Source organism: Aegilops tauschii, chromosome 1 (genome assembly GCF_002575655.3).
Source record: "Aegilops tauschii subsp. strangulata cultivar AL8/78 chromosome 1, Aet v6.0, whole genome shotgun sequence".
NCBI lineage: Eukaryota > Viridiplantae > Streptophyta > Magnoliopsida > Poales > Poaceae > Aegilops > Aegilops tauschii.
Window position 1 is genome coordinate 20530107 of NC_053035.3, and position 17836 is coordinate 20547942.

The 17836-nt window shown below is 44.9% G+C and overlaps 3 protein-coding genes across 4 annotated transcripts; all 3 read left to right on the forward strand.

The window, feature by feature from the left end:
* Nucleotides 1–1647: 1647 nt before the first annotated feature.
* LOC109748533 (uncharacterized) lies at nucleotides 1648–2630 on the forward strand. The gene is made up of 2 exons (XM_020307562.3): nucleotides 1648–1893; nucleotides 1995–2630. Exons 1-2 carry the CDS (start codon nucleotides 1705–1707, stop codon nucleotides 2523–2525), a joined length of 720 nt encoding a protein of 239 aa, XP_020163151.1. The 5' UTR covers nucleotides 1648–1704; the 3' UTR covers nucleotides 2526–2630.
* Nucleotides 2631–5050: 2420 nt separating this feature from the next.
* On the forward strand, nucleotides 5051–6154 carry LOC109748537 (uncharacterized). The gene is made up of 2 exons (XM_020307567.4): nucleotides 5051–5212; nucleotides 5299–6154. Exons 1-2 carry the CDS (start codon nucleotides 5132–5134, stop codon nucleotides 5743–5745), a joined length of 528 nt encoding a protein of 175 aa, XP_020163156.1. The 5' UTR covers nucleotides 5051–5131; the 3' UTR covers nucleotides 5746–6154.
* Nucleotides 6155–9903: 3749 nt separating this feature from the next.
* LOC109748532 (uncharacterized) lies at nucleotides 9904–11172 on the forward strand. 2 transcript variants are annotated; one of them, XM_020307559.4, is made up of 3 exons: nucleotides 9904–10134; nucleotides 10216–10530; nucleotides 10602–11172. In XM_020307559.4, the coding sequence occupies exons 1-3, from the start codon at nucleotides 9961–9963 to the stop codon at nucleotides 10800–10802; spliced, it is 690 nt and encodes a 229-aa protein (XP_020163148.1). In that variant the 5' UTR covers nucleotides 9904–9960; the 3' UTR covers nucleotides 10803–11172. The 2 variants fall into 2 exon arrangements, with proteins under 2 accessions (XP_020163148.1, XP_020163149.1); XM_020307560.4 differs by having other exon boundaries at nucleotides 10216–11172.
* Nucleotides 11173–17836: the final 6664 nt, after the last annotated feature.

Genomic DNA, 17836 nt, shown 5'->3' on the forward strand with positions numbered 1-17836 from the left:
ATATTTTTCTCACACAATTGTTCAGGTTTCAGAAGTTGCTCCCATTTAAAAAAAATCTGAAAGTGTTCGGACATTAAATTTTGTTTAGTCTTCAAAATATGTTCCCATTTATTCAAAAAGTGTTCACTTTTTCGAAATTGATTCTCTTTTCAAAAAGTTGTTCATATTTTTTTAAAGTACTCAACATCTCACACATTTGTTCAGGTTTCAGAAGTTGCTCCCATTTTTAAAAAATTTCGAAAAGGTGTTTGCACTTTAAAACTTTGTTCATGTTTCAAATTTGTTCCCATGTTTGAAGCGATGTTTGTGTTTTACAAAGTGATCGCTTTCTCAAAATTGATTCTGTTTTAAAAAAATAAAAATTTATTAAGAATTTTTAAAAAGTATTCGCACTTTAATGTTTCTCGGAGATTCACAATTTGTTTACGTTTTCCAAATTTTTATGCCCTTAATTATGTATTTTTTTAATCTTGACTTTGCGGTTTGTTGCTTAATTGATCTGGCCTCTCATTAAATCGATAACAACCATTTGTTCCAGTGGCTTGGTCGCGGAGTTTGGCAGCACCAGGTAGCAAGTTCGACTGCTTCGGGTTTGCCTATTTTCTATGTATTTTTACGTCGCGCCTTAGGGCATCTCCAATGGTTGTAACATAGTTGTTGGTAGACTTTGCCAAATAGAATTTTTGATGATGTGTTATACAATAAATAAGGAAAGAGAGAAAGGTTGTATGTACATGAACCAACACCCCTTGCACAAGCTCCAATGTAGAATGAGAGAGCACCTTATATATTATCTCACAATTTATTGGGCAAACTAGATACAATCCATTGGAGTTGTTGTATGTTAAGGTGTTGATTGATGACATGACATAATTTACCAACAAGCTAACATACAAACTGTTGGAGATGCCCTTATGAGAAAGGGAAAAAAGTAACTCGCTTCGCATGTGGTGGGCCAGTCCAGTTGCGTACGCAATAAACAATTGTCTATTTTACGTCGCATATTACGAAAAAACTCTCAGTTCTTTTTTTTTGCGTCTGTTGGGCCGGCCCAGTGGCTTCCACAGTGAACAATCCCGGGATTCAACCTGCCACGTCGACAATCCCTGTTTGGGATGCTCTCAAGGTTCAAAATAGATGGGAATCGAAGAATTTAGTGTGCTGATTTCAGGAATTGGAAGTTCAGGGTTCAATTTAGCTTTCGTCCATAAATTCGAGGTTTATTTTTGACCTTTTCCTTTTTGTAATAAGTCTACTCTTACTTGGTTAGACGAGCCTCCTGACTTTATTGTCGGCGTGCTCGTAGACGATGTAAATGTTTTTGTGATTTAATAAAGCGAGCCATGATGACCTTCCTTAAAAGGAAAATGATATGCAAGTTTTGCGTATATGTGACAAAAAAGAAAAAAAACGAAAATAGCAAACGAACATTAAGGGTTGTTTTGGAAATTGTCACGTTGGATGGCGGCTCGTGCCTAGCACCTCTAACTATTTGATGATTAACGAGCTTAGTCTAGTTGACTGCACGTTGGCGTGTTTCTTGTGATGATTGGCACGTTGGCGTGCCCAGCTACGGCTTGACGTCGACCGTGACGCGCCACGCCCGCTGCTTCCTTCGCACGGAACCTATCACATGCATATGCTTACGACCCCATCGTCAGTGAGAGAGGGGGTGGGGCAGCCACGACCTATAGCTTCCAAGCCATGAGAGGTGACCCCGAGCTGCGGCAAGCAATGGAGCTGGAGTCCCCGGGCCGCCAGCCAACCACCAACGGCCAAGCTACCTCCGCAACCTTCCACGCTGTACGGGGGGACACCGTCCTCATCACCGTCGCCGTCGACAACCCTCTCCTCGCCAGGAGCGTCGCCATCCAATGGCACGGCACCCGCGAGGTAACTACGCCGCCCATCCCAGGGGTCTGTCACCGAGTGATGTTAGATGTTAATTTCATCCACCGATCGACTAATTGTGTGGTGGTTGATGGGGGCTGCAGACCGGCACGCCGGCGGCCCACAGCATCGAGGGCCACACCTTGACGTACAATTTCGTGGCGGACCGGCCGGGCACCTTCACCTACTGCGCGCGCTACGGCCGCAACCGCGCCGCGACCTTCACCGACGCGCAGGGACGCGAGGCCTGGCCGTCCGCCGGCGACCGCGCACGCGCCGACGCCGGACATCGCGTCCGTGTGCCACGCAGCTATGCGGGGCCTTCCGCCTGCCGACGAACACCGACGGGCGAGCAAGAACTCGTCTACGTCCGCGGCGGCCGGGACCATGCGTGCGTTGAGGCGCAACTCATGGCTGGTAACACTACTATCTACCTCAATGACGAAGGCCCGGTCGTGCGGTTCCTCCGGTGGTCCGCCGTCGGATTGACGGCCGCGGCCTTGTGGGTCTCAGCTGTATGCGGCGGGAGGTGTGACCCTGTTATGCGCTGCCGAGGAGACGGCCCATTAGACGTAAGGTTTATAGGTCGAGCAAATCCTCATGTTTCACGGGCTCCCAGCTTCCCGCCGCCTTGATTTAGCATTGTCAAAAGCTTTCCCACTGTAAATAAAATTATGTAGTTTCCACGATATTTTTGGTGTTGTCATTTCATTAATTGACGTGTCGAATTTGTAGAGAAATCACAGTTGTATTTCTTTGTAATCCAGTGAAAGGGAATTTGATCGTGCAGTTGTTGCCCGACTTATCGGTGAATGGTTCTGTACTCCAGATGTTTCGAACAATTATCTATTGTTGTCTTGCTAATTGAAGATACTTCTCTGGGCAATATGGAATTGTCAGAATGATTGTGTTTTTAACAGATCATCTATTTCACTTTTTAAAAAGAAAAAAAAGATCAACTATTCCTAATTTCTTGTAGGTTATCTACAGGGCGACGGATTTCAAAAGTATGTGGTCATCACTGCAGCGTGTGGAAGCGCTGGTGCTTATGGCCTCTGGATGCAACCGACTAGAATCCGTTGGACATGGTTTATTCAACTAGATTGGCTAGCAAGCCAATCGTAGATTACGTGGATGAGCTACATAATTGCGGGTTCAACCATCTATGATCGTGTTTTTCTTTTTCTTTTGTGTTGAACTCGGTGACTACAACTTGATTCATGTTTAATAATATGGCTCTGTGCATCATGTGATGCAGAGGCCGGGGTAATACCCTTTTCCGAAAAAAATTGACCACACTTCTCATGTTTTCAAATATAATGATGAATAATTAGGTAGTAGTTCCATGCCAAAAAATGAATAATTAGCTAGTTGACTTGAGTGACAAAACATGGAGGCAATTCTAGTTGACTTGAGTGACAAAACTTGAATAATTAGGTAGTTCACTTGAGTGACAAAACATGGAGGCAATCCTGAGTGCTAGTGGTTTGTAAATAGATCACTCTGGGCATCTCAAATTTTCTATGACCTAAATTGGTCTTGACCATCTCAACGCACTATTATGAATTATGATTGGGATCCGAGCCCTTCCACTTCCTTGATGGAACAAAAATTTTGTTTAAGGCTGGCCATAGTGGTGGTATTTTAGCCGGTATCATGCACTTGGGAATAGCAAACACGGTGATGTAACAGAGAATTAAAGAAGAGAGAGGGTTAGAGTAATATAGATAGACACCGTATCATATTAAATGCTATACAACTTTGTATCATGCATGGCAATAAATATGATCATCTATGATACTACTCTATGATATTATGCACTATGAATATGGTATCATACACTAGTATCAGATGCATGATACTAGTACTTCTTCCTTTCCGGTTTATAGGGCTTATCTCAAAATCTTAGTTTTTCCATTTTATAAGACTCAATTTGGTTGTTCTCCATCACAAGTTCAGATTTCAAGGTGCATTAAAGCATTGCATGCAAGTATTAAGAGAAAATTGACCAATGCATGTACTTTATGTATGCATGCATTGCAATTAATACATTGGTAGACATAATTTTTTAAGGAAAACAAGAGCATTAATTGGGTGCTTTTGCAAATTATAAAAAAAATTCCACCACTCACCATCTACCTTGGTTGATGAGATTTTTGAATTGATCCCTATAAACCAGAAAGGAGGCAGTATATGATACTCCCCTATGAGTAGCCTAAGCACTAGGGAAATACAGCCCGAGACATGCAGCATCCAGCATGTGACACCCTTCGCAGTCTATCATATGGCGGGCCTCTAGTTAAGACCAAGGCTGTGCCATTGACTGTTGGAACATAGCAGTTGGGACTTTGGAGCTGCATCGATTGTTTGTGTTTCTCCAACCACTTAAAAAAGCTGGCTCCACACTTATGGATGAAGGGGCAACCATATAAGTTAATGCATTCTCATTTGGGAAAATGCATGCAAATTACAATGTATGAAGACTAATTTCATGCAATCTTGATTGTTCACACTTCACAGTGGCAACTGCTAATGTACAACAGACAATTTGACAGGGATGTCGGTGAAACGAAAATGGAGAAATGACAGCAAGCACACTGGTTGGCTGGAACATAGAGCCATTGATCGATTCTAAATAGAGCTTTTGTTTGCATGGGATTTAGGGTTTAGGTTTTAAATAGAGTTGTAAAAGAGAGTTTTACTCCTTGTGTGTGTGTGTGTGTTGTGTGCAGAAGTCGTCTTCGTCAATGCTCGCTGGGATCATAAATAGGGTACATTTTCTTAGTATCTTCCAGTAATTCAATTATAATATGATAATACAGCAATTAGTCAGTGGACCGAATCCAAATATGCCCCGTTGGACCGTGTCCTGGTGATAGCTTCCTTGTTGATGAAACATTTCCCTTGCGTGCGTACGTAAGAGTGCTGATGCCATAGTCATACGTATACGTATCTCCCTCGTGAATATGAATGAATGTTGCTTGATCGACTAGTTGACTGCGTGTTTGGCTTAGCCTATTATTTCTTGCCGATGAGAGAGTTGTCGACCGTGTGTAACGCGGGACGCCCGCTGCGCGTCCACGTTTCGGCTTCCTTCCGTCCCAGGTCCAACGAAACCCCAACACATATATGATGTGCTATCGTCAGAGAGAGCTCGTACCCAAGAAGATCGATCGATTCCCCAGACTGCTAGTAGCAAAGAACTTCGAGTCTCTGGACTGCCGGTCAACCATCGACGGCCATGACCATGAGCGACACCGTCGTCATCATCAACTCTCTCATCGGCAAGACCCGCGCCAACCAATGCCCTGGCCTCCGCAAGGTACGCACCACCAAATATCTTCCGTCGCGCGTGATGTTGAATGCTTTGTTCACAGTTTAATCCTCGCAGTGGTTGGCACTTGGCAGGGGCTGCAGGCAGCCACACCGTCGGCAGACGGGATTGAGAGCGTGATGTTCACGTACAGGTTCATGGAGGACCAGTCCACTGTGTTCACCGACGTGCAGAGAAGCGAGGCCAGCCCGTGCACTGGCGGCTGCGCATCCACCCATACGGTAGACAGTGCAGTGAACGCGCCATGGATACACGAGGGACCGACCGCCGACTACTGCGTGCGCACGGGCTATCGAGAAGTCCATGCCGCCGGCGTGTGCCCAGAAGCGCAGCTCATGGCCGGTAGTAACTCTGTTATCTACCTTACTAATGACGAAGGCCCAGTCGTGCGGCTCCTTCGATGGGTTGCTGGTCTATGCGGGGGCAGCGACCTCGCCGTCCATGGTTGCCCCGAAGGGCAACTCATGGCCGGTAACTCTACTATCTACCAGAATGGCCTGGTCCAGTGGCTCCTCCGGTAGTCTCTCGGCAGTTACGCGCTGTTCAAAGAGAGGTTTGAAGGTCAAAGAAATCACAGTTTGGATGCCCTCCGCTTAAATGGACGATATCCCCACCGTCCGTTCTTGTTGGGATCCAACATCCAAACCATGGAGGATATTTAAGCCAGCTTAGGAAATGCTTTGTGTCTCATCAGCTGTTTATGTCCTACCAAATGCTCGCCTTCACAGCCTCCTTGATTTCTCCTTTTCTAATTTTCATTGTAAACGAACATTGTACATTTTGCTTGATATTTCTGGAGTTGCCGCTGCTTTGAGTTTGTAAGTTTTTCCGCAGGTGTATTTCTTTGTAACGTAGGGGAAATAAATTTGTTTGTGTAAATGTGTAATTTATCGGTCATTGAATGTATGATAATCCAGATTTTTTTAATATCTATATATCTAATATATCATTTTTCCTTTTGTTGAGGAACAGGTATCCCAATAATAATCGCATACACAAGCAAAACATACGTTAGGAAACAAATTAGAGGACTTCAAAATTTATAACAGGTAAAGAAATAGCAACCTCGATGGATGAAGATGGTTGCGAGTGTCGCTAGTTCCTTTGTTAGGTGATGATTGGAGGAAGGAGAGAATAGGGAAAAATTCAAGCTATACCTCGGCGGCGGGGAACGACGACGTTATCATCAGCAATAGGTAAGCCCTGCTACGTGCAGCCACGATCATATCCTCATTGTTGGTGCATTGCCTCTTCCAACAGTGTTTGAGGCCCTCGTCTGAACCGTCGCAAGAACATGTCACCACTGCTCGCCTAAACTCTAGGGTTAGGAAGGTGGAGAACAGCTAGGGATCTCACCAGAGGCATGCTTCGGTGGGTTTCTCCGTCCATTCCACCAAACCGACCATCGTGCGATGTTGGAGAAAAACCACGAACTAGATGGGGAGGCGGACCGGCGGACGATGTCTCAGCGGAATAGGAGTGCGAAACAGAAACCTTACGTGTTTTCTAAGTAGTGTGATATATATAGGATATAGATATGTGTAGATGTGGATGTAGATTTTTGTCCGGAGTGCTCTTGTTTTTTTCATCACAGTACAGACGAAGACGTTCATACACTCACTCCTATGAACGCATGCACGCACAACCTACCCCTGTGAGCACCTCCGAGACTAAGCCGAGACATCATTTTGGGATTGATGAAGTCACCACATTCATAATAGACAGGAGCGTCGGCTCCAACTGAACGCACAACATCGGATGCCCTAAAATAAATGCAGAAAATTGCTAGCAGCAGTGTCAAGTCTAAGACTTAAACTTTGATGGGATGGGAATATCACTATCCTTCTAACCATCTATCCACGGGTTAATTCGCTGTCCGGAGTGCTCATGTAAGGCTTGGACTTGCAATATGTGGCTTTTAGCCTTCGAAAAAATAATTGAAAATAGCAAATGAAAATTAAAGGGTTGTTTTGGAAAGCGGGATTGCTAAATCTCAGTCTCAGTCGATGCTATAATCGTGGGATCTTACGTGAAGATCCGTGGAAATTTTCATTCTATTTTTTTACATGTTCTATCACTTGACTGAGACTTGTTTAAATCTCAGTCGACCAATATCTAGCCACACCCTTTGGAAAGTGTCACCTTGGTTGGTGGCTGGTGCCTAGCACCTCTAACTATGATTGCCGCCGGCAGCAGGCCGGTCGTCAACGAGAGATGGGCCAAGATCACCTCCGTAGTGTATTATAACGCAAATTCTTTCTTGTAGGTCAATGAGCTCTTCACTCAATGACTTCTATTTAGGTGATGTAATATATTAGTGAGCTCGGCAAGATTGATTTTTTAGGAGAATGGCATGTTGATGGATGTTGATTATGGTGTGCCACGATTTTCGTCGAGTTCAATGTGATTGGAAACAAGCATGAGGAAAGAAAGATATGGACACATACTGAACCCCTGGTTGGCCAACTTACTTGTCATGGATTATCATACATGTATCTGCATTAATCAGTAGATAACTGGTGCTACCACGGATAACAGCGTAGCATCCGTGTTCCTGCATAATGTGTACATGGTCCAGGTCAAGTGGGTTCAAATAGGGTGAAGATGTCGCCATCATTCACTTGATAATTTAGCGCGTTTGGGCCTTAGCTTGCTTAATCGCTCGAACACAAATTAAAACTTTGGAAGCTTCGGGAAGGTACCTGTTTCTGGTTTAGCCTACGTAAGAGTGTTGATGTCATGCATATGTTGGGCGGCCGCCAGCATCAATGGCCGGTCACACTACCGTGCTGGGCGACGTCGCCATCCCCGTAATGGACTTTCACCATGACAGCTCTTGTAGAGATCAACCACACAAGGATAGAACAAGGAGTACGCACCTGCATGACATCACAGTTCACACAGATAAGACCGAACCCAACGCCGCTGGGAAATCCGAGCAAGGAACCGAGTTTTTTTTTCCAGCGGTGCTGCATAATTTTTTAAGTAATATATACTAGATGACCTGCATACTTCTGAACATGGGCGAATGTTATACCAGCAGAAGTCAGTCTTGCATGATATATAACAAAGAGTTTAAAATACACGCTTCCCTGTTTTCTGGACGCCGGCGTGAGATACAACCTACATCGCACACGGTCTTACTTAGTAGCAATGTGAACTACATTGCAAACAATTCATCTAGAGAACCTGTGTGCATGTTTTTTTTATTTAGGTCCGAGAGATCCGAAAACCGAGGAAACCAAAAATCCCGGTGGACCCAGGAAAATATTGTTACCGTTCGAAACAATCAACTGGATTTAAATTTAAACGCACAGAGCTATATCAAATAAGGCTTGTATGCATGTGGTGGTAAAACGCAGCCACTAGCTTGGTGGCAAAGCTCTTCTCTAGTTCCGCATGGTCGCGGCATTGACACCATTGGTCTGCACCATTCGTTTTTGCAATTTTAGCTTATTTTGTAAGCACAAAAGATGCACTGCAAAGACTCGAACTCACAAGCTAGTTACACTAACCAATGGAACTTACTCGAGTATTGATTTTCAGTTGGTTCAGTTATATTTTAATGACACAAAATTCGGATTCAACATTCTTTTGAAAAAATACACATGAAAAAAAACCATCGCAGGCGTAAAGCACTTGAGTATTGTAATCCCAATAGAGTGGAGTTTTGCTCCGCTTTGCAGGCCTTGTCTAAAATTCTTCTTTAATCAATGAAATGTCAAATATTTGTCTTGTTTCAAAAAGAATATTGCTGTTTGAGTAATGATTTATCTTTTATTGCAAAATTTGTTGGTAGCTTATCAAGCTGACAGCTTGGTTAGTAATGATTATCTTTCTTTCTGAACCAGTAATGATTTATCTAATTAAACGTGAAATGTGCGTTCTTTAGAATATCATGCATGCAATCGTTGTACAGTGGGATTGGTTGATTGATCGTTGATCAAAGTATGATTTCTTTTTTCTAGAAAACCTGTACGCCGAAAATCCATCTTTGCACCCGAGCTCATCTGCACCCGCGCCGACGAAAAAAATCAAAACAAATAATAGAAAGATTCAAAAATTCTATTTTTTTGTGCGGTAGATAATTTGATGCGTGAGTCCGCTTCAATTTTCAAATCATTTGGACATCTGAGGGGCTCTCAGCAAAAAAGATAAATTGAGGGTCTGTAAAAATGTTTATTGTTCAGGTACTGTTTTGGCCCGATTTGTCTTTTTTGCTGAGAGCTGCTCAGATGTCCAAATGCCTTGAAATTTGGAGCAGGCCTCACGCATCAAATTGTCTACCATACAAAAAAATATGGAATTTTTTGAAATTTTTTGAAAATTTTACAAAAAATTTTAACCGGGTGCAGATGAGCCTGGGCACCGAAACGCCCTACTCCCTGTACGCTCTATATTTTGACAGGAATGACAAACAATCAGCGGCAATTATCCGTCCCAAGTCGTGATACGTGCTGCGAGCGCGACGAGCTCCAGATCGGTCCGTTCATTTGTTACACGATGGCGTGCTCTTCATGTTTTGATACGTCAAAGCAACAGTGTGGCACTGCCATAGTCCACTCCGTGTTTAATAAGGCACGTTGGCTTGTTTGAATGTGCCAGCTAGGGCGCGACGTCGACCCTAACGCGTCCATGGAGCTTCAGCTTCCTTCATTCGCACGTAACCAACACATGTCACCAATATATATATATATACACTACCCCATCGCCCGGGAGAGAGAGGCGGCTAGGCCATGGAGATTCACCCCGGGCTGCGGCGGCAGCTAGTAGCAAAGCAGCTGGAGTCACCGGACTGCTGCCGGTCAACCATCGACGGCCACACTACCGCCCCAATCTTGCTCATCACCGTCGTGGTCGACAACGCTTTCCGCGCCAGGAGCGCCATCCAATGGCACAGCTTCTGCCAGGTACGTACCCACACCCCTCCCAGTCTTCTGATATCCAATGTTTTGTTTTGTCCACCGATTAATCCTCGTCGTGATTGGCAGGGGCCGATGACTGGCATGTCGCCGGCGGACGGTATCAAGGGCTTGACGTCCACGTACTACTATTATGTGGATGATCGCGCATGCTATGACCGAGACTGCGCTGCAAAGTTCACCGGCGCCCAGGGAGGTGAGGCCGGTCCGACCGTCGGCGGCCACGCTTGCACCGCCAAGGAACGTGCTGTCCGCCACAGAAGTCAGGGGCTGTCCTCCGGCCAACGAGCGGACACCGCCGCCAGACATGATGAAGTCAACGTGCTGCGGAAAGACGAGAGACAGACCGCCTGCGGTTGTGCACGCCGCGAACCAAAATGTCAGGTACATTCTCTTGGTCAGGGGCCATATGCGTGCACCACAGCGCAACTCATGGCCAACTGTCCTATCATCAGAGAAGAAGGCGCGGTCGAGGAGCTCCTCCGATGGTCCGGCCTGACATTGGAGGCCGTATCCTCGTGGATTGCTGGTATATGCGGGGGCAGGGACCATGCCACGTGCCCAGATCCCTGAATCTCTACTCTTGGCCCATAACCCTGGTATCTACCTCAATGGCGAAGGTCCAGTCGGGGAGCCTTGAGGAGAGGGCACATTAAGCGTGAGGTTTGGAGGTCAAGCAAATTCACGTGTCTCACAGGCTTTGAGCTTCCGGCTGCCTAGAGTTAATACTATTTGTTTTCACTATAAATAAACATTATACATTTTCTCTGATATTTTTTAGTATTGATGCTTCATTTGTGCTTTTTTCTTTGCGATTGCTTGGTTTATGCTTCAAGTTTGTAAGGTTTTTCTCAGGTGTATTTCGTTGTAATCTACTCCCTCCCTCACGTAATATAAGAGTGCTTTTGACACTGCACTAGTGAAAAAATGCTCTTATATTATGGGACGGATGAAGTAGTAAAAATGAATTTGATTCTGTACTTGTGGAATTTACGGTCAATGAGTGTGTAATCGAAATGTTTGGAATAACTACCTATTGTTTTTCTTTCTTTGATAAGTAACATGTATCCTAATAATCTGATAGACCAAGATATGGGCATAACCTGATCCCATGCTCGCCCAACTTACTTGGCATGTTGTATGTGTCTTAATTCGTAGCTAACTGTCATGTATCTATGTGCATTAATTAGTAGCTAACCAGTGCTATCGGTGGTACCAATGATAGTAGCGTGTTTCTGCATAATAATGTGCATGGTCTAGGTCAAAGGGGTCACACACGGAGAAGATGTCGCTATCATGCACTTCGATAATTTGGCGCGTTCGGGCCTCAACTTTCAAAATCTCTGGAACTCAAATTCTGGCTTCTCGGAGGTACGTGAAGACCCTTGGGCGAAGTTTCGGGAAGATTATAGGTAAATGACATCCTTCAGCCGGCTGATGCACGCACAGCATCAGCCACATGCGTAGCCATCAGTTCGATTTTGTTCCAACGCTCACGCTGGCCACCAGACCCGCGCAGCCAATTTTTTTTGCAACAAGCGTATTGTTTCGGAAGGTTTTTGTAATAGAGGTCTTGTTTCAGAAAAAAAACCGGTTCGATGGTGAAGTTTTTTTAGCAACATCGTCTAGTTTCAGAAAGTTTCTCCAAGAGAGGTCCTGTTCTAACAAGAAAAAAATGTTTCGACGATGAAGATTTTTTCTCCTGCAACAGGGCTCTTGTTTCAAAAGCATATCCCCAGTTGCAAAAAGCGTCGGAGGAGTGTCCGATGTTAGAGCATATGAGGTCAAGCATTACAACACGACGCATATCTCAGAAACATAGCTCGAGTTGCAGAAATTGCCAGAGGAGTGCCCGGTGTGAAAGCTCGTCGCCGTCGTACTGGAGTAGAGGCAGCTGCTCAGGGTGCTGGGTCGGAGGAGGCGCGGCAACTCCGTCGGCAAGCGGCGCTCCATGGCAGAGGCACTCAGGCCATGGCAGGGCACGGTAGATCGGATGGCTGTTTCGGTTGGCATCTGACGGCTGCCGAGGCGGCTGATCTAATCGATTTATCACTTGACGGATGCGTAGGACTGCCAAAAATTATATACGTTGATACGTCAATATGTACGCCGTACATGAAGATTTCCAAAGTCGTCCTGCTAGGCGGCTTATAGCCTACTTAAGAACATTAAAGTCATTGCATATGCCGGTTCAAACAAGAGCATCTACCGAGTCCCCTGGCGGCCGCAACTCTCAACAGCAGCAACACTTACCAGCCCAGTGTACCATCCACGCGGTGCTGGGCGACATAGCGGTCACCATTACGAATTTTCATCACGACAACTCTCACATGGATCAGCATGACTGCATGAGTACCCTCACAATCACAGTTCACACAGGCAGCGACGGAACCAACCTCGGGCAGGAAAACCATATAGAAACCACGTTTTTCTATTGGATTTCTGGCGGTGCAGCATAATTATTTTTAGTAATACTAGCACAAATGTCCATGAGTTGCAACGGGAGTAAAAAATAATTCACCAACCTGTTTTAGTCACTAAAAATTGCACGATCATGTTAATCCTATTCAGACTCATCTACATCAACATGCTGTAGTTCAGTCTAGTTTAAATTATTAAATCTGACATTGCTTTGAAAGAATCAGAAGTATTGTTAACTATCCACCACAACAATCTGCAACAACCACCAATAAATAATATGCTTCGACAACAAATAATTACTACAAAAATAGCTAGCAATTTCTATTCATCTCTCTCACTGTCCCTTCCCTGCAATAATGACATCATCACAGAAATAATGGCAGCATCAGTACAAAGCAAAACCAAGAAAATTGCTCCAAATCTTCAATTCCGATCTATGTATTGCCATTTACAAGTTTCCGCAAGCAGAGCATAGAACACCACATAGCAGCCGCACATGAAGCGTCCCTCCGTACAAAAATAAAGCAGCGGCACACAAAGCATATAGCAAAAAGAATGTAAAAAAAGCATAGAGCAAATAAATTACCCCACATTTCTCCTCTCTGTTCTACCCTCAGGCAACATACAAAATCGCAGGAGCAGTAATCTTATTCTCATCCACAATGACCGTGTATAATCCTCCAAGAAATCCGGCGCCATCTCATGGAACCTCGCCATGGAGCTAACCAAAGAGGCACATCTCTCTCTCTCTCTCTCTCTCTCTCTCTCTCTCTCTTCCCCCCTCCCTCCCTCCCTGTACTGGTTGCTCACCCTCAACCACCATGACGGTCTCCCAAGCGCTCAGCCATGGCGCCGGCAGCCTCCGCAGCGCTCTGGAACAACAGTCGTCCGCCTCGTCAACACTTGGCCACGACACCAATTGTCATCGCCCCTAGACAGCCCTCTATCTCTTGATCTCGGTCTATAAAAACGGCTGAGGAAGAAACTATTTACCTGAGATAAAAAAGACAATTCCCTAGTGCATTAAAAGAAGCTATTGTGGCAATAAAGGAGTTCACCGGAACCTCATATAGTCATGAGAAAATCTCAAAGCCAGGTGATCTGCCAAAATTAGGTGTGCCATTGTGAGAATCTGGCACTCTGATTTAATAGAAATGATAGACTACTCATATCAACAAGGAGAATGATGACTTATTATGCCAGTAAAACACCATACTCGATCGAGACAACAAAAACCCACGCACCTAAGAAAATATTTTTAAAACCCGCATCTCCCAAACTCCTGGCACTGTTGAGGTCATCGAATGGGGGCGATAATTTAACAGGGAAAACTGCTAGGATCTTAAGGGGTGGTGGATTGCGTTAGAGAGGAAGAGGAAGAGGTAGCAGCAATCAGGAATTTTAGGGGAACTTGAGTACTCTTAACAGGAACAACTATCTATTATGGTCATGCTAATTGACGATGGTTCACATGTTTAGGTGGATAAATTAAGGGTGTAAATACACTAGAGATACACAAACTTGTGGGGTGCGAATGATTTAGTCCAAGAACTTGCAAAGGAAATGAGCTTGTCCAAAAAAAATCTTGCTCCAATTCAAATTATTCAAAATTACCCTAGTGCTTACTCATGGAACGCCACAATGAAAAAAAAGGAACACACCTAGGACAAGTGTTTTTGACAATAAATCCATGAATTTCACATAATTTTACATGCCCCTACCCCTATAAAAAATGCCCCCCCCCCCCCCCCCCCTTCCCCTCTCGAATCCCTAATCTTTGTCTCTTCTACGATTTTCGCCTGCAGCAGGATGATCGTCAGCAAGGCATGGGCCAAGATCACCTTTGTAGTGTACTGTAACACAAATTCTTTCTTGTAGGTCAATGAGCTCTTCACTCAATATCTTTTATTTAGGTGATGCATTGTATTAGCGAGTTCAGCAAGATTGAATTTTTAGGAGAATGGCATGTTGATAGATATTGATAATGGTCTACTGCGATTTGAGTCGAGTTCAATGCGATAAAAAAACAAGCACTAGGAAAGAAAGATATGGGCACAAACTGAACCCATGCTTGGCCAACTTACTTGTAATGCATCATAAATGTACACACATTAATTAGTAGCTAACTTGTTAACGTGTTAACAGTGGTAGTACCTTGGATAACAGCGTGGAATGCGTGGTCAAGGGGGTTCAAACAGCGGATGATGTCGCCATCATGCACTTGATAATTTAGTGCGTTTGGGCCTCAGCTTGCTTAATCTCTCGAACTCAAACGCAAACTCTGGAAGCTTCGGGGAGGTATCAGTTTTTTGTTTACCCTACGTAAGAGTGTTCATGTCATGCATATGTTGGACGCCACGCCCGAGTTGACCGCCCTGCTAGCGTGCTAGCTAACTACGTAGCTGCTAGCCGCCGCAGCCGTTGGCCGCCCGTAATCCCATTGCCGTGCTAGCTGCTAGCCACCGCAGCCGGCCACAACCACTTGCTGGCGCAGCCGTTAGCCTCACGCACGTGCTCTGCGAGCTCGCACGCAATGTGCTCGACGATATGAACGGAAAAATGAAACGAGAATTTGAGAGGTGTGGTTATTTGGCAGCAAATATGAAGAGTCAAAATTGACACGCCCGGTCAATGTCCGGGTGTGGCCGCGAGCGTTTGAGAGGTCACATTAGCAATGTCTGGCTATAGATGCTCTTATATTAGTGAGTTCGGCAAGTTTGATTTTTTTTGGAGAATGGCATGTTGATGGATATTGATTCTGGTCTGCCATGATTTGAGTCGAGTTCAATGTGATTTAATACAAGCAAGAGGAAATAAAGAAACAGGCACATGCTGAGAGCATCTCTAGCAGACCCCTTATATCGCGGATCTTAAAAGTGTCTTCACAGTTCACGGCAAGCCTCAGATACGGGCCAAAAATAACCGTGGCAGAACAGAAACTTTAAAATGAACGTGTAAATTTTGAAATCAAAACTTTTTGCGAGAAATCGAACTACTCCAGTAGAACTACTAGCCTTCATAGTTACCTGATCATCATACAAAAGTCATACATTGTCGATTTTGTACAAACTAGATCGAAGGAGCAACGGCCACCCTAACACTAATGCCAAATTTTGGCTCAGTGGAGCCATCCGGGTGCAGCAGCGGAGGAGCGCAATCTTCGTCGTCGGAGCCGAGGTCGATGTAGATGTCGTACTGTGCTTTGGCTTCGCGGCGCCATGCTGCCAAATTGTCGTTGAACTCATGCGCCTTCGTGAGCCCCTTCTCGAGGAGGACTTTGTCGAGGTCGGCTTCCCATCGATGGCGCTGCTCCGCCTCCTCCTCCTCCCACGCATTGCGTGCGAGGATGGAGGCCTCAAAGTCGTCCGCCTCCGCCGGGAGGAGGAATCCTCCGGCCCGATGACGCCACTGCCCCGTCGCTCTGGCTTTTGCTCCCTCTTCGCCGCACGGAGTGGCGGGAGCTCCTCCGGCTCTTTTTTCACCGGCGTGAGCGTCGTACAGGAGCCCGACGCACCGACGAAGGAGATACCCGCGCAGGAAGAGCCGCTCGCGCCTGAGGACAGAAGCGCCTGCCTACGGTCGCACTCCTCCGACTCATGGCGGACGAGCGGTGGCGGTGGTGAGAGCCCGTTGTTCATGTAAAGACGGGCATCGCCTCCGCTCAGGGTCGCCGCCACTGCGGGCACCGCGGCCCGAGGACCACATCCCGCCCCACATGGTGGAGTTGAGCGGCGAGAAATCGAGAGGGAAGAGAGGGATTGCGGTGGCCCGGGGATAGGGTTCAGCCCCGTATATTGACCGCGAACCTTTAGCTATATATACTACGTGAGGGAATAGAAAAAGTTTGATTTTTTTAATATTGAATTTGTTAAAACAAAAAATATAATATAGAGTCAAAAAAGAAGATCTAGAATATATCCAGATGTGTGTGCATATTTAGCTAAATTCTATATTTATAGATAATGCAATCCTTCTTAAATAAATCCTTATTTTTACTCTTATTGAATCGCGGTAAAGTATTCTAATTCTTTGTCCGTCCAGATCGCGGTACATGTTCGGACTGCTCTGGATTGTAGAGGAATGAATTTCAGGCTACTTTAGATGGGGTGGGCTGCACCCATTCTCGGGCGGTTTCTGGACCACTGTAAACGATTTACGAGTCGGAGCGACTTTAAAGACTCTGGTTTGGTTCAAAAAAGGTGCCAAACCGTAATAGTCGTTGCTGGAATTTTACGAGCTGCCCGGTTCTAAGGGGTCTGCTAGAGATGCTCACGGTGCATATTCGGCCACTTACTGGCCATGCATCAAACATGTATAATTAATCAGTAGATAACTGGTGCTATCAATGGTAGTACCAGGGATAACAGCGTAGCATCCATGTTCCTGCATAATGTGTACATGGTCCAGGTCAAGGGGGTTCAAATAGGAAGAAGATGTCGCCATCGCATTCACTTGATAATATAGCGCGTTTATGCCTCAGCTTGCTTAATCGCTCAACTTAAATTAAAACTCTGGAAGCTTTGGGGAGGTACTTTTTTCTGGTTTAGTAGTAAGATAGTTGATGTGATGCATATGCTGGACGGCGTCGCCATCCCCGCTATAAAATTTCACCACGAGAGCTCTCATAGAGATCCAACACACAATGATAGAATAAGGAGTACACAACAACATGCCATCACTTTTCACACAGATGAAAACGGAACCCAACGCCACTGGGATATCCGACCAGGGAAGCAAGTTTTTTTTCCACTGTGCTGCATAATTATTTAAGTAATACAGTATATACTAGATGACCTGCATACTTCTGAACATGGGCGAATGTTATACCAGAAAAAGTCAGTCTTGCATGATATATAACAATGGGTTTAAAATATGTGCTTCCTTGTTTTGTCTACGCCTGTGTGCGGTACAACCCACATCACACACGATCTTACTTACTCCATCCATTTCAGTTTACAAGTCTTGCACATGTATCTAGGTCGTGAATTTAACTTATATAAAATAAATTATTTAACATAAAAATTATATCATTAGAAAATAGAATATATAAAGTTTCTAATGACATATATTTTGTATTGTATGCCTTTTATTAAGTTGGTCAAATTAACAACCTAGGTACATGTGCAGGACTTGTAAACTGAGCTGGAGGGAGCAGTAACAATGTGAACTACATCGCAAACAATTCATGTAGAGTATCTGTGTGCATGATTTTTTTATTCAGGCCCGAGAAATCCGAAAACCGAGGAAATCAAAAATCCAGGTGGACCCT